Genomic DNA, 20102 nt, shown 5'->3' with positions numbered 1-20102 from the left:
GATAGATAGCACACCGTTTTATTAGTATATTTAGCTTCGTGACATACAGCTTGGGAGAAAACAAACAAAAAAAACTAAACGGTCACAATTTTTTTTCAAGTCCAGAAACATTTCAGCCTTAGCAGTGACATCACACAAAAGAAAGCTCAGTTTTTCGATCATTGGTTTCTTTGTCATGGACCGGAGTGATATGTTCTCGTTGTCGGGCTAAACAAACACGCCTGTACCGCTCCAACGGAGTAAACAAACAAAAATAATAACCCTACATTTCTTTCATCAATTATTTTCCCGCGATCGTTTAAGTTGCTTCACATATATTATCAACACTTTTCTAAAGAATCAAAATATTCAGCCACAGGTACTGGAAAAAAGGTATCCACTGTTATATATAATAATAAACACAATAAATATAAAAAGAATTCTTGATATAATTTATATGGTATCAAAGAGAGAGGGAAATGGGCCTTCAGTTGGACGTGTTTTTACAAAAGTGATGTCCTGTTTCTTTTCTTCCTGAGGTTGAGTTTTGTCATCTGCAGTTTAAAGTTTTGCTAAATATACTAATAGACTAAGAGACCCGACACACTGGGTCTGTAATGGCTTATCATTCACTGAGGAATCATCTGCACCGGATCCTGGTCACACCAGCGGAGGGTCATTGTGGCCCCACTGTGATTTTGTGTGCTGTGGAGTCAGCTGAGAGGTCAAAGGTCATCCTCCACTGAGCCAAACAAACACACAGCTCGACCCCCCCCCCCCCCCCCCCCCCAAACAATCGGTTTCTTTATGGGGGAAGCTTGCTTTTCAATTTCAGCCGTGTGACATTTCTTCGCCAAAAACACACAAAAAATATAATTCTCCACTGTTGCCACTCAGTGAACTGATAATCACACACAAACTAGCTGTTGCATTTGTCAATGAAACATAGGTGCAGCTTTAGCACAAATGTTAACTGAATGCTGACAAGGCATTTCTAAAAGGATGCTAAAAAACAACAAAATCTAAGCACGAGTCTGGTGAAGAAAAGCGACGACTGAAATTCAAAACGTCAACGTGTCCCCTCATGTGATAGGCTTGTGTGTTAAATGGTGATAATTGTGTTTAGACGCAGTCCCATTTCCCTTCAGTGTGTAAGGTACGAGTCAGATTAACTGAAAACAGGGATGGGGGGGGGGGGATGAGAGGAAACAAAACAGAAACAAAACCAGAAAGAATCGCAAAAATCTGTACATGTAAACATCACACTTCCACTGAGTCAAATCATGAGGAGAATACAGGTTTCACATTGGTATTACTGGAGGTACAAAGCCCCGGCAGAGGAAATCAAGACAATCAAGAGTCCAGTACAAAGTCCGGTGAAGACAGAAAGAGAAAAGAAAGGAATCAAATATCTATCAAAAATTAAAAAAATAAGGAAGCTAAAGCACCACTGAAAAGGAACAGAAAGTAAAACAGTAAAACAAAACGGCCCAGACAGACATTTTCTGTTTTTGACAGGCGCTGTACTTCCTGCCCTGATAGAAAAATAAAAAAAGTTCCATTACTTTTCCTCCTTTCACTCACTTGTTTCAATGTGTGTGTTGAGCTTTACATCTGAGCAGACTGGCTGAAGAACTGAGTGTGAACTTTAGGGACCTGACTGGCATCACAGCTCATCGGATGGTTTCAGGTTTGAATCTAGAAGCTTCCCCGCAGCACTTTCGGATTCTTCTCAATGGCTTTAAAAACTCTGCTGCATCAGGATTAGTCTGAAACTATGATCCACAACTATGTCATCGCAAACGAAACCAAAAGATGTTGCTACCATAGAGAACACTGAGGCTGTATTTGTTTTAAAAGAATAGTTTGACATTCTCAGAAATGTGCTTATTTGCTTTCTACGAAATTTAGACGAGATGATCAACTATTGTTCTTCTCATCTAATGCTCGGCAAGTATGTGCGAATAAGCATATTTCCCCCTCCCTTCAAGAGTTCCATCATGTAGGAAGAAGGAATCTCAGAAAATGAAACAGTTGAATGAATAAAATATAAAGTAGCAGTCCAGTCAAACACTTCTTGCACTGGGGGAAGTTGGACTCCTGAGCTCAGTTACAGCAAAGCTCACAGTAGTTTTTGAGTTAAAACAACCTCATTTCAAGGCTCCACTCGGAAAGACAAGCCAGTTGTTAGGACTTCAACTTGTCTTCAGCATGCACTGTTTTCCACTGGAGACTACGAGCTCCACAGTCAACAAGCTGCAGGTTTTACAGAAGCGTAATATCACAGCATATCACAGCATAGTGCTGTTGTAAGAAAGGTGACATTTGCTCTCTTCTCAGCTGGAGGATCCACGTGAAGTCTGATTTTGTCCTTTATACGGAAGATCGATGACGGGTCGCAATCTCTAAACCAACGTCGGAGTGTAAACATAATCTATTAGGGACATTACGCTCACTGAGGAGTGCAGTTGTTGGACAGCAGAGGTGAACATGCAGCTTGAATTCTTAAATCTTTGATAAAGCCGTTGCAGAGTAAGACTTGATAGCTGAATGTGGTGATGGCGGTCAGGTCCCGTGTTGGTTGACATCCATGTTTGGAATGTGCAGTATAGGCAAACAGAAGTGAAGTGGTTGGAATATTGTACAAAATCTCTTTTCATAAAAGACCGCTGCACTTGCACTACAAAATATATGTATAAAATAATATTAAGAAGAATCAGAACATTGATAATAATAATAATACCAGTGACGTTAAAACAAGAGGAGTTTTGAGTATGAACGCTCTGATTATGGTTAAAGGTTAATACGTCTGTCCCGCTGGATACAGCAGACTGACAGAGGGAACGGAAATCACACAGTGAGCAAATTACACCTTTCTAAAGATTGTCATTTGTCTTTTTTTATTTTAAATCTTTATTTTGTATAGTTTGTTGTGGTGCTGTTCTGCAGCTGTCTGGCTTTGAAGTGAACTGGTACTCGTAGAAAACCTCAAGAACGTCTTTTCAAAGGCTGATGGAGAACTTTGACACTTAGGAGCCTGTGAGGTAAAAGTCCCAGATGCCGACCCACCCGGCCACCCACAGTGACTGCTTGATTATCACTTCAACTACTGTAGAATCAGTGAAGCAGTGTTTGCTACAACCTGACCAAGAATTCAACTCGGGCACTTCGACTTTCATTTTGGGACGATCTCAGTGGTTCAGTTGTGTTTGGTGAAAATTACTTTTTCCTATTTAAAATAAGAGGAGGTTTTAGCTCACAGTAGCATGATCAAACTCTAAGGAGGCGGGACGTGGATGAACAGCTTCTTCATTGTTTACACAGCTTCTTAAACTGCTCTAATTTGTCACGTTAGGGAGAGTAAAGAGAATGAAACTACCTTTTTTCCAACTTCATTAGAACTTTTGGACTCATTTTAGGTTCCACGCTGCAGTTCAAGAAACACAGTTTAAGGATAACAACGTCTCCTGACCAACTAACACGGACTGTTGGGGTTAAGTTTTGTTGAATATTATACTTCAGCTGAAAATGTGACATACAACGTATTATACTTGGTAACTTATGACTGCTGAGCTGATGGTAGGATCTCCTTCATTTGTTTAAAACACATTTTGTTTTCAGAATGGCAGCAGCAGTGGAAACATTTCTGAAGGGGATAAATTGAGACTGAATCCAATTGTGAGTCAGAATGTTGGGATTGAAATTCTACCTGAAATCAACTTTGAAAGGTCCCTCAGGCAGCATGTGGATCAACCTCTATATGGAACAACTTCCCTTTAAAAAGTCATTTCTGAGCCCAATTGAGTACGTCTGGACAATCCAGGTGTCCAAAAAGTGCCGAATCTCCCCGATAATGAAAACACTGGCGGTATCTGTGAGCACAGAAAGGATGACTCAGGAGAACAGAAGGACGGGCCACTGGTGTCATCAACACAGTCTGATGTTGGGGTCAAAGAAGGCAATCGCACCTCACTCAAACTAAATGTTTAATCTGCCCTCCGTTATTCAAAAAATGGCGGAAATTTGAGGAAAAATTGATTGTACCTCAGTGAATCTCACAACATGTTAGATTGTGGGATTTCCTCTATATCAGAAGGCGAATAAGTCACACATTTTGAACTGTTGTTATTAAATGTGACTTCACTTCTAGGAGCATTCGTTAAAGGTTGTGGACATAATTTTCGCTTACTTCTCTCCTTCTCCTCTAGTTGGGTCTTTTTTCTTTTTGCATATTTCTCTCGTGTCATTTAGCGATCTGTACACTTTAAACAAAGATACCAGTTTTGTGAAAAAGTACAAAACAAAAAACGCTTTAAATTCTACATCTAATCTGACATAAATTAAATAATTTACATTTTAAACATTTCAAACTAATCTGAAATTGACGTGGTGGTTCTGACATTGCACGCAAATGTAAATCATTGAAAGTTTGGACGGAGGTTTTGCGTTAGTGAAAGGCGTTCACGTGTCCTTCCGCTCTGTGGCCCGGCAGCGCTCGTCATCCAGTGCATGTGATACAGATTTGACCGTCTGACCGTCAACACAAACCATCACCAGTGAATGCTATGATTATCAACTGCATTGCAAAAAACACACACACACCACTTCTCTTTCACTGCTCTCATCTGACTTCAGCAGTGCAAGTCGGGGGGGGGGGGGGGGGCGATGCTGGGGATGGCAAACATGCATACATACATGCACAGAGAACCTCCCCCCTTCAAATCACAGATGACTGTTGTTTCACTCAGTGTGCAAAAAAAGGAGCAAATCTCGGTGACATGACAGTCGAACTGAGAAGAAACCACAGTAGAAGCACAGAGCACAGGGCAATGCCTCAAAAGGATGTAAGTCACGTTTGTCTCTTTGTTCATTTTCCTGTTCTGTCCTACAGGTGTTAAATGGATCAACCAGAACAGACAATTTGGCTTTTTTGTTAGCAACTGCACCAAGAGACAGAACTAAGGAGTGGTTGCGTTGCTCCTTATCAGGTGGAGAAAAAGAAATAGCTCTACATTTTGCTTTTTTGCAGAGAGAAGATTGTTTTCTCGCTCATGTCAGAACGGTACGTAGAGCTATAGCCAGCAGATGGTTAGCGTAGCTTACCATACAGACTGGAAACAGGGGGAAACAACTAGCCTGGCTGTGTCCAAATGTAACAAAATCTGCCTACCAGCACCTTTAACGCTCACTTATTAACAAATTATATATCGCTTGTTTGATTCCTAAAGGTAACACATTGTAGTTTTATGGGGGGGTTATGTGCTTCAACAACCTCAAAGTGACTCCAGGAAGTCACTCCTCACAGTTAAAAAAAGTAGTCCTGCAAATAACCGTCCGTAAATCAACTTTTTTTTGTATTAAAATTTAATTAAAAAGACGAGAAATAAGGTGTTAATCAGTAAGCTTTATGGGTGCTAATAGGTGGAATTTCTAAATATTTCTACAGAGACAGGCTAGCCGTTTTCCCTAATTTAAGTTAATCGACTGCTTTCTCAAGCTTCAAATTTAACATTCACGTAAGAGGGTGGTATCAATCGCTCGTCTAACTCTTAGACGAGAAAGCAAATACGCACGTTTCCCAAAATGTAAAACTATTCCTTCAACAAAGAGGCTGTGGCTGAACTCTAAGCAGGTCAACAGGTTCACTGGAATATCATATAACTATAACGTTCACTTACAACAAAAACAACCTTCACACGGTGTAATATCAACACAGCTGAAAGCCATAAGACGAAGGATTTACTTTCTCTTTATAAGGTATCTGCAGAAAGTCAGTGCCATCTCCTCACTCTTTCCTTCCGAATCAAAATAATAATCAGTGTTTCAAACTGGACTATTTTGTCCGTTGAGTGGTCTAAGTGTGTAAGTATTGGCCTGATATAGAGTACCACAGTGAAGGTGCAAGGCTCCACTAATACGTCCCTCCCTGTTTCCTCCACAGGGTGAAAATATGGGAAGAAACTGAAAGAAACAAGTTTTCACAGTTAGAAAGTCACAAAACAACATGAATCAAGCCCTATGAAGCAAAAGCAAAGAAACCAACCAACCAGTCTGAGAGACACAGGACGGTGAGCGGATGAAGGTCGAGTGTTTTCACTAAGTCCTCCTGTAAGTCTTTGTGTTGTTTTTGCTTTGTTGTGATCAAGTTGCAGTCGAGGTCGCAGGAGGTCGGTCGGGTTTTCCCGGGGCACTGCGGCTAGCTAACGCCCGGCTTTGTTGAGGTTTCAGGTCTATGGCAGAAGGTCCGGTTTTTGTATATAGCAGCAGCAACATGAAAGTTCATCTTTATAATCATAATAACAATAATAATAATAACAATGGCCATCTCAGAGTTTAACAGACACACACAGTAAGACAGAACAGTCCTCCTCTCCCTCTGAAACCTGGACCAGACCAGGGAGGGGAGGAGGAAGTGTTTAGGTCCACGAAGAAGAGGTGAAGAGTAGGTCCAATGGAGAGAAGAAGAAGAAGCAGAAGCAGAAGAAGAGAGGGAGGTGAGGAGTTATAAACAGAATGATGCTGAGGTTTCGTTGGCGTTACATCTACATTTGTAAAAAAAAAAAAAAGTAGAAGCAGGAGGTCAAACTGCCACCAGTGGTCAACATTTAACCCCCCTTACATTTAAGAAAACCCCTCCCACCCCTCCCCTTTAAGGATAAAGTCGCCTCCCGGAGTAACACACTCCTGTCAACTCTGATTCTTCTCAAGTTTTCAAGATGAACTGATTATTTACAGCAGCACACGAATGAACCTGCACAGATGAAAACAAAAAGTTTGAAGATTTCAGTGTTTCTTTACATCAGTTCTTGAAATGCTTCATCATATTTCGATATTGCAGGTCTTTTGAGCAATATAGTTTGATTCTCGCCCCAAAATATATAATCCTTGAAGACATCAGGTGGTAAAGTAGAAGTATACTGGCTTCTGGTGGGAATGTTACCATTCATTTGCAGAGTGTGTGCGCGTATATGTTCGTGTATGCATGTGTGAGGAACTGAAAATGGAATTGGCAGGTCTGATCTGAGGTATTTCCTGGTAGTCCACATGGCGTCTTGGATGCATAAGTAGCAAGTTGCTCCCTGGGTAAAAGGGGCGAGGAGGATGGGGGGTTTAGGGTGAGGTTTCAGGTGAGGAAAAAGTGCTATAGGACAAAGAGAGCTTATATACAAGCGAGCACAAAAAGTTTCTCTCCTCCTTTTTTTACTTTTTCAAACAAAACATCAACTTTTTTTCTTTTCCAGTTTCCATCCTGTCGCCCACCGGACTCAAAGTCTTCTCCGTATTTAGTGCCATCTGTCAAGAGAAGTCAAACCGCTTTGCTTTCTTTCAGTCACTTGGGAAGAGTAAAAAACAAAAACAACAATAAACAAAAAACTAAAAAATGCACACTGGACTCCAAAAACAATCAAAAACACTGGTCATTTAACAATAAGCTTCAGTAGTACTAATTCAGGGAGTCAATATTTTTAATTATTTTAATTGTTATGATCGTTGGCGTTGGCTGGGGCTCCCGTCAAACAAAACTCAAAAACGTCACTTCTCCATCCACAACGAGGCAAAGTCTCTTTCTTCTGAAACCACAGCAGCAGAATCAACAGCCTTGCAGTCATCTTTACTCTTCGTCCAAGCTACGCTCCTCTTTTATCCTCCTCCTCCTCCTCTCTTTCTCTCCTCCACACTCCTTCGCCCAGAGTGTAGTGCTGATTGTGAGGTTCTTCCAGAGAGGAGAGGAAGCGATTCCTTCAGAGACCATATGCTCCTTTTTTAATGGATTGAGGTTGTGGGGGATTGTTTTGGGGACGGCGGGGTGGGATTGGTCTCCGTCCCTCTATCCCAGTTTCCCACTTTTTTCCTCTAGAAAATCAAAAGTGGCGACAGTTTCTGAAGGAGGGAACAGCAAAAACAAGAGGTCTGGGGCTCAGCTTTGTTAAGGAGAGACGGGGGGCGCAGACGGACACAAAACAAACATAATGGAAAATGTGTGTGTGTGCGTGTGTGTGTGTTCTCCCACGTTTCCCCTGAATCAGTTCTGCTGCAGGATGAGGTTCTCCAACTCGTCTGCCGAGCGCAGCAGGAAGGCGGCTGACTCCCTGTAGCCGGCAATCAGCTGACGCACGGCCGTGATCTCCGGTTGGCTGAGCTGGGTCGACGCCCCGCCCCCTCCTCCACCCCCGCTGCCCCGCCCACCCAGGCTGTTGTTGGTGGAGGCTGAGGAGGTGGAGTTACTGATGTTGGCAGAGGAGAGAGATTTCATGCTGAGGTCTGTGGGGCCTGAAGGTGGATGGAGAGAGGAGGGAGAAATGGTGAGGGGAGGGGGGGTTGATGAAGAAGAGGAGGAAGAGATTGATGAATGGAGAAAAGAACGGAGGAGAGAAAGGATATATACGTAAAAGGTGAAATGAAGAGAAGGAGACAGGGAGAGGAGGCGAAGGAGCAAAAGATCAGTCAGTTACTCTTTAAACTGAAAATGTATTTCACCAAGATCTACAACTCATTAGGTCGCAGGAACAAACTGAGGAGCAGACAGAGAAGCCTGGATTACTAAAACAGAGAGCGACTTCTCAGCTCAGGTAGACATTAATCCACTATATCTTTACAAACAATAGTTGTTTGATGTTATATTAATGCTCTGAATCCAATATATTGCACCTTTAAAGATGGGGGGGGGGGGGGGGGGGGGAGTTTCATTGATCTGATTGGCCAAAGTCTCCGTTAAAGACTAGATTTTCTGAAACACCAAAACACGGCCAAGAGGAGATACAGAAGTCTAATTTTCTCTCAGACACTTGAATTACAATTTGCTGAAAGGTTATTATGGACGTTTTGCCCAATTAGTCAAAAATAAACTGCCTACCCCAGCTTTAGCGAGGCCGACATACATCAGTATCATGTATGTGCGTTAGCTGCTACATCTGCTGCTCCTTCTCCTCCTAATTCATCCCCAAATCACCCCTCTATCACTCTCCCTCCTCACTGCCTGCTCCCCCAAATCACCCCTCTATCACTCTCCCTCCTCACTGCCTGCTCCCCCAAATCACCCCTCTATCACTCTCCCTCCTCACTGCCCGCTTCCTTCTAACCACGACGTCTTGTCCATCTCCTCCCTGTCTGCAGGAAGATCCTCTTCATCTGTATCTCGGTCCCATCCTCACCGTTGCTCTGGGCGGCGGCGCCGGTCGTCAGGGAAACGGGGTGTTGCGTGGCAGCGCCCAGGCCCGGGTATCCACGGTAACCATAGCTGAGGCCAGCCCCGTTGATGTAGAGCTGGGAGTCCTGGGAGGAGAAGGCGGATGCGGCCAGGGAGTAGGCGGAGTGAGCCAGGGACGCCGGCTCCCTCAGACCTCCTCCACCACTGGACGGCTTGTCCAGAGAGATCTGATCATCCTGGAAGAGGGAACGGGGGGGATTAGAGTACAGAAAGCTGGGTGTATTAAAATACAGGTGGTGGAAAGAACTCAGGGTAATGTCCCTACTTTTCTAAAAGAAACCGGCAGCACAAGAATTACAATATTGCAAATCCGCATGTTCGTTTGTTTGTCTGTTCGTCAGCAGGATTACGGAAAAACCAATGGCCCAATTTTCATGAAATTTAGTGGAACTGTTGAGTTGGGGCCAACTTAATAACCTACTGGATCACATAGATGTGTCAGTGTGGCTGGATTGTGTTTTGCAGTTTGTAACATACTAACAATGCTCATTTAACCAGATTAACTGCAATTATTTGGCTTCACCCACTGATCATTAACTCTGTTTGTTTAACTACAACTCAGGTCTGCAGGCGTAACGACACACTTCTCTCAGTATTACAGTGATTCTCAATCAACAGCTCATTACTGAACTGGTCGGACAGAACAGAGCCTGCGAGGCTTCTATGTAGATTTAATTAGTCAAATACAAAACATCAAGTAATATTTTTTTCCTTTTCACATAGGAATTAGGCTATACACACACACACACACACACACACACACACACACTTACATGATAGCCATCGAGGCGCATCCTCTTTGCGGCGTTGCGTGATTCGCTCTCGCAGGCGGCAGCCAGGATGTTCTCAGCCATGGCTGAGGTAAGGTGAGGTGGAGTAGGACGGGTCTGCAGACGACACAATGATATCATGGAATTAAATGATTGAGTGAATTAGAGCGACAGGTGGTTATGCCATCAACTAATACAAGTGGATTTACATACAGGAGGATACTGACTGTGCTTCTTATGTTGTCGTTAAATAACGATTACATTAGACGGGAATGAATGCGATTATCTACTGAACAGTACATGACACACGTAACAAATATCTTCAGTTTGTTTGTGTATGGCAGGAACACTACATGAAGAAAATACCTGTAAGAAACATCTGAAAGAGTTTCCACTTTTAATTCTCAACAGCAAAGGTTTACTTTATCAAAGCTTTATATTAATGCGAGCACACCATTTTATTTTAATATCTTATCCGTTTCACGGTATCGTTTTGGGCGTCGTATTTCTATTTTATTTCTATATTGTTTGATTTTATTGTTGCAGTTCTAAAATATTTTTGTTCCTGGTTCAACCATGTAAAATGTTTTAAAACGTGCTGTATAAATAAAGCTATCATTATTATTATTATCACTACTTTCAGCCACGCAAAGAGCTCTGCCTTCTGAAATGATAACGGAGTAATAAGAGAGCTAATGAGCTTCATGTTGTTTTCTATTTTTACATTAGATAGACAAATTGTTTTAGTTAGTACCGGTACATGCTGAGGTATACAATGTATAAAAACTATGATATACCAGAGGGCATCTTTTACTATGATTATAGAGCATAATGCAAATTATATCTAAAGGCACATTGTGTCTTTACAGTTTACAGTGAAGTACACCTCGCTGATGACAGCACTGTGTATAAATACATGTGTAGCGTGATGCTTCACCACTGGGGGGCAGCAAAGACATTTCAATGAAGGCTCATCTTTATAGTCAGTGTGATTGTTGCCTGTCACACAATTTCAGAGGTGGGTGTGGGGGGGGGGGGGGGGGCAGATATGAAACGTTAAAAGGGTTAGTATCCCCGAAGTCACGGTCATCTTCGGTCCAGGCTCACTTAAGGTGGCCTGACCTTTAAGGTGGACCAGCTATTCTCGTTTCAGTGACAAGCCACTCCTCTGAGTATTAATCCTTCCAAGTTTCTTTTTTATCTGGAGCATTCACTCCAGAAACTTTTCCTGGATGCTTCTTAGGATTTTCCGCTATCGCTTTCACCATACTCCATTATGCTATTCTCTCCCGTATGGTAATGACCCTCACTGCCAGAGGAGGGAGACAAAAGTTCCACACTCCAGCTTTAAGTTCAGTACTTGAGTAAATGTACTGAGATAGTATTAAGTTAATTGCTCCAAGTAGAAGAGGAGACAGTGTTAGACCTTTAACCTCTACATGAAGTATATTGGTTGATTGAGATACTCAGCATTTAACTGAGGAACATTCTGTGTCAAGTTGAGCCATTTCGACCTCGCAAACAGCATGAGGGTCTTTGTCAAAGAGATTATTATTTTTCAATCACTAGTAAAGATTGCAGCGTACTAATCATCTGTGTCACTGCACACACCCTGCTGGTTCCTGAAACGTATTGACAGCACAGATCTGTCCCTGCAAGTCAGTTTGTCACTTGATATTCTGCTAACTGAATTAACTCTGACTACTGAGACAATAGATACTGAAAGGAATAATCAGTCATGTAGTCAAAGATGAACTACAAATAGATGTTGGCCACCACTTTGGGATGACAGACATCTTTTATAAGGTAAATATACTCGACAAATCAGCAGCTAATGTCAAACTGATGAAAGTCATGTAAGGGGCAAAACCACTTGTTTGGTTCAATGTCCTCTGCAGTCTACTCAGTGGTTAGATTGAAGAGGTTTGAATTATGAACTGTCAGTCCATAGTTCATCTGATAATACAATAGTGCTAACCCACACTACCACAACAAGCTATATATTAATATTTATTTATTTACAGTGCCATTCATTCCCTTTAATTCTATTTGTAACTAAATGAGTTCAGCCTAAAAGCTTTCTGTGAGCAGGTATCAGGTCTGCATCGCAGAGCTGCACGGACTGAATGTAACACATTTCTCCAACCGCTGCAACTTAGAAACGTTAAATTAGTTGACTGTTTAAAAAACTAGCGCCAACTGATAAAAATATTGATACTATTACCGCAATAACTACTCTTATTTTACGATTATTACAGTCCTTTAAATGTCTTACTTTGTTATAGAGCTGCAACTATTGGAAAATATTAAATTTTTCACTTCTGGTACAACATGTATTGTCTTTCCCTGTTTTATATAATTCAAAAACTGAATTAATTTGGGTTTTGGACTGTTGGTCAGACCAAACAACACATTTCTGGGGAACTATAACGTGTATTTTCCATTTCATGGAAAACAATTGTGAAAATATGCTGAAGTCACAGCTGTTCTTTACTAATAGAAAATATTGAGATGACACCCCGCTAACGGACAAACTAACAGGCTCATTACCTCCATGCCGCTCTTCTTCATGCGTCGGCAGGATTTGAGGTAGGTGCGGATGCGCTTGCGGGCGCGTTCCTGGAATTCTGGGAACTGTCTGCTGCAGGACTCGATGATGGCCTGGATCTTTTCCTTGGGCTGTTTAGAGATGGGAACCATCCGATCCAAGTTCTCGTCCACGAACAGACGCACAAACATCTGCAGGAAGTCAACACGGCTGTTAGAGAAAAGCGTAGCCGCGGATACCTTGCTTTTAGTTGTCGTCTTAAAGTACGAGTATATGCAGTGGTGGAAAGTACTGAACTTTAGTATGACTTTGAAGTACTTGTACTTTATCTGAATATTTCCATTTTATACTAACGTCCAGAACACTTATTTAGACATGATGTATTATTATTATGTATTGTTAAAGGATAAATAAGATAAGATAAAGGGGGAATAGCAGTATATAAAGTAATCAAAATTACTTACTTGTAATAGAGTATTTCTACACTGTGGCACTGCTACCACAGTTTATATGTGTATGTGTGTTAAAGCTGCATTCATTGTCGTCTTGGCCACTTAAGTACACAGGGAAGCTGACAAAAACACAGCTCTGACAGATTAAAGCCTTATAAAGTTATTAGTGCTTTAGAGCTCTGACCACCCATTACACAAAGTCATTTGGTTAATTGATAATACAAAACATTAAGAATTTGTGCCTTATTGTACGTTATGTGTATTTTAAGTGTCTTATTTGTCTGTGTGCTCAATGACACTGAATTGTCAGGTCTTCAATATTTTTTCTTTATGATTATAATGAGACACCTACTTGATCCCAGTGGGACATCATGTGAGACCCAACACACTGTATCTGACTCACATTAAAGGCCTTTAGTCTCTCTGGGTCGACTCCCTCTGTGTCGTTGATCTTGTCGTTGTCATCGTGGTCATCATGGTCATCGTCATCATCGTCAGGGCCGCCCTGGCGCCCTGTGGTCAGGTCCTCGGCACCCAAGTCCATCTTCACGCTGTCGTAACTGCCACCCGAACTGTACTGTGGGGACTGAACACACACATAAGCCATCAGTTAAGTCTTTGACACTATGCCCTGTAAACTAGCTTATTTTGTTTTGTTACATTCAAAGCTTCTATTGAGGTTTTTAAGAAGCTTAAGAGCAAACCTTCCACCTCAGTGAACGTTTTTGAAAGACTAAACGCCAGCAAATTTGGATCGAAGCCGAATATTTTGTTAAATAAAAACATGTTGTGATTTTTTGGAAATTATCTATAATACCTTTTTTTCCATTACTGTTGACTTTTGGACTTAACGCTGTGGAGCTAATGGAAATGTTTGGATCACACGAGGTGGAACAATCCTACACAGCCACCACTAGTTCTACAAATAGTAAAACACTAAAAACGTGAGTGTTGCCTAATCTTTAATAAATGGACGTGCAAAAAAAAAAGCTGTCAAGCATTCAAATGTTGAATTTGAATATTAATGTCAACCTTGTGAATGATGCTTCGAAGTGCTTTGCAATCATTTTTAATTATTATTATTATTTTAATATCCCTTAGTATTAGAGCTAATCACCTGTACGTGTATATGTATGCACAGTCTGTATGTACAGTATGTGTATGTCTGCTGTGTGGTCTCACCTTGCCCCCATAGTCCCTGCCATCTCTGTCCAATCGCAGCTCGGGAGTGTGTGCGTGGGACTGGGAGTGTGTGTTGGGAGTGTGTGCATTATGTGTGTGTGTGTGCGGCAGCGGCAGGGCAGGGTGTGGAACCAGGGGAGGTTTGGCAGCCAGTGGGTACTTCCTGCGGAGCTCCTCGGGCGCACTGGGATGCAGAGCTCCGAGCAGCGCTGCAGCCGCGGCCGACACAGTGACGGGCAGATGTGAGGTGGACAGGGGAAGGCGCTGAGGGAGAGGGTCACTGAGGTTCATCGGCTGCTGGTCCTCGGACGAGGAGGAGGAGGAAGTAGGCGTGCTGAAGTCCAGTGGGGCTGGGCCACCGATCCCATTGATGACCTCCGTTTCCCCGACTATGGTGCCGTCCGTTACAGCGGAGGAGGGAGGGGTCAGGGAAGGCAGGCCATTTCCACTGCCGCTCTCTGATGAGGAATCCTCTGAAAGGAGAGGGAGAGGTTCAATTTCACAGATTGACAAACACGTATTTCTGTTGCTAAACTGTTGTTGCTTCATATTTGTGGTGTTTATTTCCAGCAGCTGATGAGCACACAGCTGGAGCCGTGTGTTTAGTGGGATGTGATAAGAGAATGACACTGACAACAAGAAGGGACAAATATGCAGCTCATATTTATAACATCTGTGTAGGCCACACATAAATCTACACATGAAAGTAAATCCGTCAACATGGAAATTTAGGGCTTTCCAGGCTTTCCACAAGCATAGAGCCACCCGAACAAGCTTGTAATTATGCTCTCCCTCAGGCCAGATATAGGTCATAATAACTGGATGACCTTAATGTTACATGAACATAATAATCAAACGTCAAAAGATAATACTCTAGCTTTGACATCTAACACAGACAATAAGCTACATGCATTACGTATATCATGTTACTATTATCATGTTTGTATGTTTTTTTGCAGTAAGTGCATTTGGCGCATGGAACGACAACATACACAGCAAATGTAGAAACTAATTTCAAAGACCTATAATGATGCCATATGATCGCTGTTATGCGTGTACGTGTGTCCTGAATAGACACATTCATACTATAATTTCATGGCTATTTTAAAGGGCCCAGCAGATGGCAGGCTTCCTTCATGAAGCAGCCACATCTGTGAATGACATTCTTAAAAACTTCTCTGCTTTTGTTCGAGGGTTCAAAAAAATATTATTTCTCCATGCTTTACTGTTAGATCGCATTATGCTGTATTTGAATAGAAGGGAGACAAAAAACACAATTAACCTACAGTCTAATGCAATCCTCCATTATGACAACAACACAAGCTACAGACTCATAAATCATCATACACCACCACTGACTTGACTCCGACTTCACATTGATATTAGGTGCACAACACACTCTATTCGACATTGCTTAAGTGTTCATGTTATTGTGTACACCCCTGTATTTTTCATGCAAGGGAATTATGAAAAGGATCATTCATCAGTAAGATAGGAAATGTCTTCATAACAGACACATCTCTCTAACAGCTGGAATGAAATTGGGGGACAGTTATTGTCTTCCTGTAGCCAGTGGGGCTGTGACAGCAATGAGTCTGACAAGAGGAAATAATCTCCGTCTGTTGGTGGGAGGAAAATAATGAGTCCTCAAATTATTAAAGCATTCTAAAGCCAAGGACTGCTTACGCCTTCACGGATACCAGCAATTACAATGAGGGTGTACAAGAGAACATTGTGGCTAACAAATGGTTGGTTCAGCTTGGGTTGTTCCTCCAACGCACCAGAGATGTGTTTTTTTGTGTTATGAGGGAAATGCAGTGCGAGTCCTTAGAGAGAGAGAGACTGCATGCAGCTGCTGTGGAGGCAATAGTTACGGGTCGAGTGGAGCAGTGTCTGTTTATTTGATTAAACCCATCCAGTCTGCAGCCTGACCAGACAATAACACAGTCAACACCCTGCACTATGACAGACGCACCTCCCCCACCTCAACACACCACCACCGCCTCATCGTCATCATCATTACCGAGCTCGTCTTCCTCCCACTTTATCTGAATCACAGTAACATCCTCTTGACCTCGTCATCGTTATTAATGCCATTTTTGTTTTACCATGGACAGTGTGAGAGCATGCATTTCAATTCAAAGCTACAACCAGAACAAAACTAACTTAGACTGTGCAGTTAGCTTCGTCCCTCCTGCACAATTTGTTAGTCAAGTTCCTCCTCCGATATTTAAATTCTAGGCCAGTAGTTCCCTATCTGGGGAGTCGGCACAGGTGGAAGAAGTATTCACATCATTTACTCAAGTAAAAGTAACAAAACAACAATTCAAAAATGTGTATTTAACTATCACAAGTAGAAGCACTTGTTATGCAGAAAATTGGTCCTTGACTATATCATGAAATATCACATTAATAAATTGTTGATACTGCTTACGCATCAATAAGTAATAGGGTTGTATATTTGCAAAAATACGATACACATCATGATACAGGGGTTAAGATTCAATCTATTGCAATACTGTAGCAAAGAACATATGGTGAATTTTTTACATCTTATTTTAGGAAAATGTTCTCAGTATAAAGAACACACAGCATTATGCATTACATCTTGATAAAAAAGTTTTCTATGTAATTATACGCAAGTTAAATGTGCAATCTGAGCCACTGTCTGCCAAAAACCTTTGCATGTGAACTATTACCTAAGAATCGAGGATCGATGATCCATGAAACACCAAAGGAACGGGGTTTAACTATATTAAATGCTTCAGTATTTATTGCTGGTGCAGGTTCATGATCCTTTTCTCTCTATCTCTCTCTGTATCTCTTTTAAGACAGACAGGCTACTAAATAAGTGATCATGGAATAAATGGTCTATGCCAAGCTAGCTGGCAGGCAGGATGGATGCCTATCCAACTGACTGTTAGGTTTTGTGATCTGAATAGACTTCTGGTCCGTAGTCCTGGAACACATGACACTTTCCCTCCTTCACAAAGGCACAGAGAGGAATGATGGAGCCTGCATGCAACTTCCAATTGTACCCGATATGTGGTTTACTGTTTCATTAGAGCTGCATTTATATGCACTATAATATTTCCAGCATCACAAACGTACAAACAGATGGAAAAGGATAAATGGGGAGATTTCGACAGAACATAGAGAGAAGCTGAATGAGACAGTGCAAAATGAGTTGAAATAGAAACAATGAAAGCAAGCTCCAATTGAGGATGATTGGAGGATAGAGAAAGGAAATAAAAGGCAATAGAGGAAGAGGAGGTCATTTCAATGAGTCAACAGCACAAGAAAAATGCAGAAGAGATGGAGAAAGAGAGTGGGGGCTGTGGATGGTATCGACTGTGTCATTCGTTCGTCGGGGGAGGGAGGGGTGGAGCCCATATCGCTGCATGGAGAGAGGGAGAGATGGGTAGAGAGGCACCAGGGTAGAGAGAGAGAGTGAGCGAGAGAGAGAGAGAGAGAGAGAGAAAGAGAGAGTGAGGGCATTACACTATCAAGGGAGGCATAGCCAGGCAGAAGGAAAGAGGTCAGGAGGGGGGTGGTAGGAGGAGGTGGAGGAGAGGCGAGGGAGAGGGTCATGGCTCGGGGTGGGGGCAGCAGGAGGAGAGAGAGGAAAGGATGAGGGAGGATTGAGATGGGGGATGGGACGGGGAAGGGTGAAGAGAGATTAAGTCAAAGGGATCGGCACATGGGAGAGATTTTTAGATTTTTTTGATTGTATCTTTTCTTTTTTGGTTCTCGTCATTATCATACATATCTTACTTTATCATTTATCTATTTGGATTAGTATATAGTACTATGTTGTCTAGTAAAGAGTATTTCCATCAGTGTCGTAACGTGCAGACTAGATTTGTTGTCTTCCATTCTTTAATATTACACTTCATCTTCAACCCGGCCTGATTTGGCTGTATTAATGATTAATCATGTTCGTGCTAATGAAGCATGAATTTGAAATCGAGAGATAGAGAGTGGAGTACGAACAAAAAGGGAAATGAGAGGTAGTGAGCTATGGGACCTGGAAGTAGCAAAGCATGGCTTGTATTTAAGAGTGTGTAAGGACTATTCATGCGTGGTGGTGAAGGCCAACCTAATTCCTGCCGCATTGACACAAATCCCCCCCCCTCAGCAGCAAGACCGATGTCAATGCTTCTGCATCCCTCAATCCCTCCATGACAGAACCGTGAGGGATCCCTGCTCTCCTCCTCAGCTTCTCTCACCGTCTAGTCTTTCTGTTTTTCTCCTCTCTCTGTACACACCTGCTAAACAGGGAGCCGCCTCTCTCTCTCTCTCTCTCTCTCTCTCTCTCTTTTCATAGTCTCTCTTGCAGCCTTCCTCATCCTTTACCTCTATTCCCCATGGTATTGTTTCCTGCCTCTCTTTCTTTTCTACTCTCACCTATTCTGCCGCTATCACACTACATGATAGCAAAGACACAACAGTCTGATTTGACAGAAGCGGGGTGTTGAGAACGAAAGGCACACCAATTTGTTGTTTAATCCTGTGCAGTGTGTGTTAGTGGAGGACCACTAAATCCTGCACCTGTATGTCCCTTTATGTACCTATATTTTGGTTATTGCACAATCTTGACCTATGAACATAATCTCTGTCCTATCAGCATTTAGCTGAAGGAGATTTTGTGACATGCATTTGCGGATTTGTTTAGCAGGTTGACAGTATTCTAATGGTTGGTTGCAGGTTGAGTGTAGTCTGCGTTGATACTAATACTGAGTAGAAAGTGGTCAAGAGGGAGCACGTAAATGGAAACAAGAACTGGACCGAGCACCGATCCTTGGGGCAGCCCTCAGTGAACACCTGTTGCAGCTGACATGGAATCAGCGATACAAGCGCAGAAACAACTGTCTTTCAGGGAGGAGCTAAACCATTGCAGAGCGGTGCCACTGATACTCACCCAGGTCACAGGACAGTCCGAGAGGATATTTCTATCAATGGTATCAAATGGCATGCGCTTAAATCCAGGTGAATGAATAGTTACGAGCAGCATCAGCTGACATCAATAAGTCATTTGAGACCTTAAGAAGAGCACTTTCAGTACGATGGAATTATCTAAAACCAGATTGGAATTTCTCAAAAATACAGTTTTTTCTGCGACAACCCTTCTTAAAACCTTTGCTAAAGGAGGGAGCTAAGAAATAGGTCTAAAAGCATTAAGATCAGAGGAATCAAGAGATGCTCTTTCTAAAAGTGGTTTAACAAGAAGATTCAGGAAAAGAGCCTGTCGACAGAGAGCCTTTTAACATGGAATAATATCTAAGGACAGGTTGGGAGTTACATTTGCATTACCATATCAGTCCGTGTAGATTTAGAAATTGGATTAAATGAGCAGACGGAAACTGCACAGGGAAAGACGAGAAATGAGATCCTGAAAGTCTGCCTGTTATTCCTCTGCACGTCATGATAATTCTGAAAAACTACAAGCATGATGAGGTTCACGTGTTAACTTCCGAATGTCACAGTTAAATGCTTGCAGTCTACGTTCTCCTCCACTCCACATCTCTATCTGATATTGGAGACAAAAATGTAATACTTTTCTCATTCTTTCTACTTTTATCACATGCTGTCCCCTTCCTCTCCTCTTTTACCGTCATCTCACAAACAACAGTATTGTGTCCTCCTCCCGTGCCTTTCATAATACAGGTAACTGTGGATATCGTTAAAGATTTCCAATTCAGAGTTAATAGTTATTAAATTAGCAATCTAGAAAACAACTACTGATGCATGAATTTAGCTTTGTCAGCTATCTTCATAGCCAGGTAGCTACTAAATATGTTGTGATGAATTGATTTCTTGTGTTACTAAGGTTACAACCAACGCTTACTTTCATTATAAGTATGCATAACAATTTTTTTAATGAACCGCTTTGTCTATAAAATATTTGTGAAAATTGTGAAAAGGTCCATAAACTGTCCTACTATGTCTTGTCTTGTTGTGAC

The 20102-nt window shown here is 42.0% G+C and overlaps 1 protein-coding gene across 3 annotated transcripts in view; it reads right to left on the bottom strand.

The window, feature by feature from the left end:
- Positions 1-2: 2 nt before the first annotated feature.
- Positions 3-20102, bottom strand: part of LOC142955482 (nucleolar protein 4-like) — a 131608-nt gene continuing 111508 nt past the window's right edge. For 2 of the 3 annotated variants that reach the window (XM_076097015.1, XM_076097030.1), the window contains 6 exons: positions 14140-14612; positions 13361-13543; positions 12508-12696; positions 9961-10074; positions 9132-9363; positions 3-8250 (listed from right to left, as the gene is read on the bottom strand). In XM_076097015.1, the coding sequence (XP_075953130.1) occupies positions 8003-8250; positions 9132-9363; positions 9961-10074; positions 12508-12696; positions 13361-13543; positions 14140-14612 (1439 nt within the window). In that variant the 3' untranslated portion in view covers positions 3-8002. The remainder of the gene's footprint in view (positions 8251-9131; positions 9364-9960; positions 10075-12507; positions 12697-13360; positions 13544-14139; positions 14613-20102) is intronic. The other variant, XM_076097022.1, reaches the window with a different exon arrangement.

Source organism: Anarhichas minor, unplaced genomic scaffold (assembly GCF_050575085.1).
Source record: "Anarhichas minor isolate MPS153535 unplaced genomic scaffold, ASM5057508v1 ptg000003l, whole genome shotgun sequence".
NCBI classification, from domain to species: domain Eukaryota; kingdom Metazoa; phylum Chordata; class Actinopteri; order Perciformes; family Anarhichadidae; genus Anarhichas; species Anarhichas minor.
This window is presented reverse-complemented; position numbering and strand designations above follow the sequence as displayed.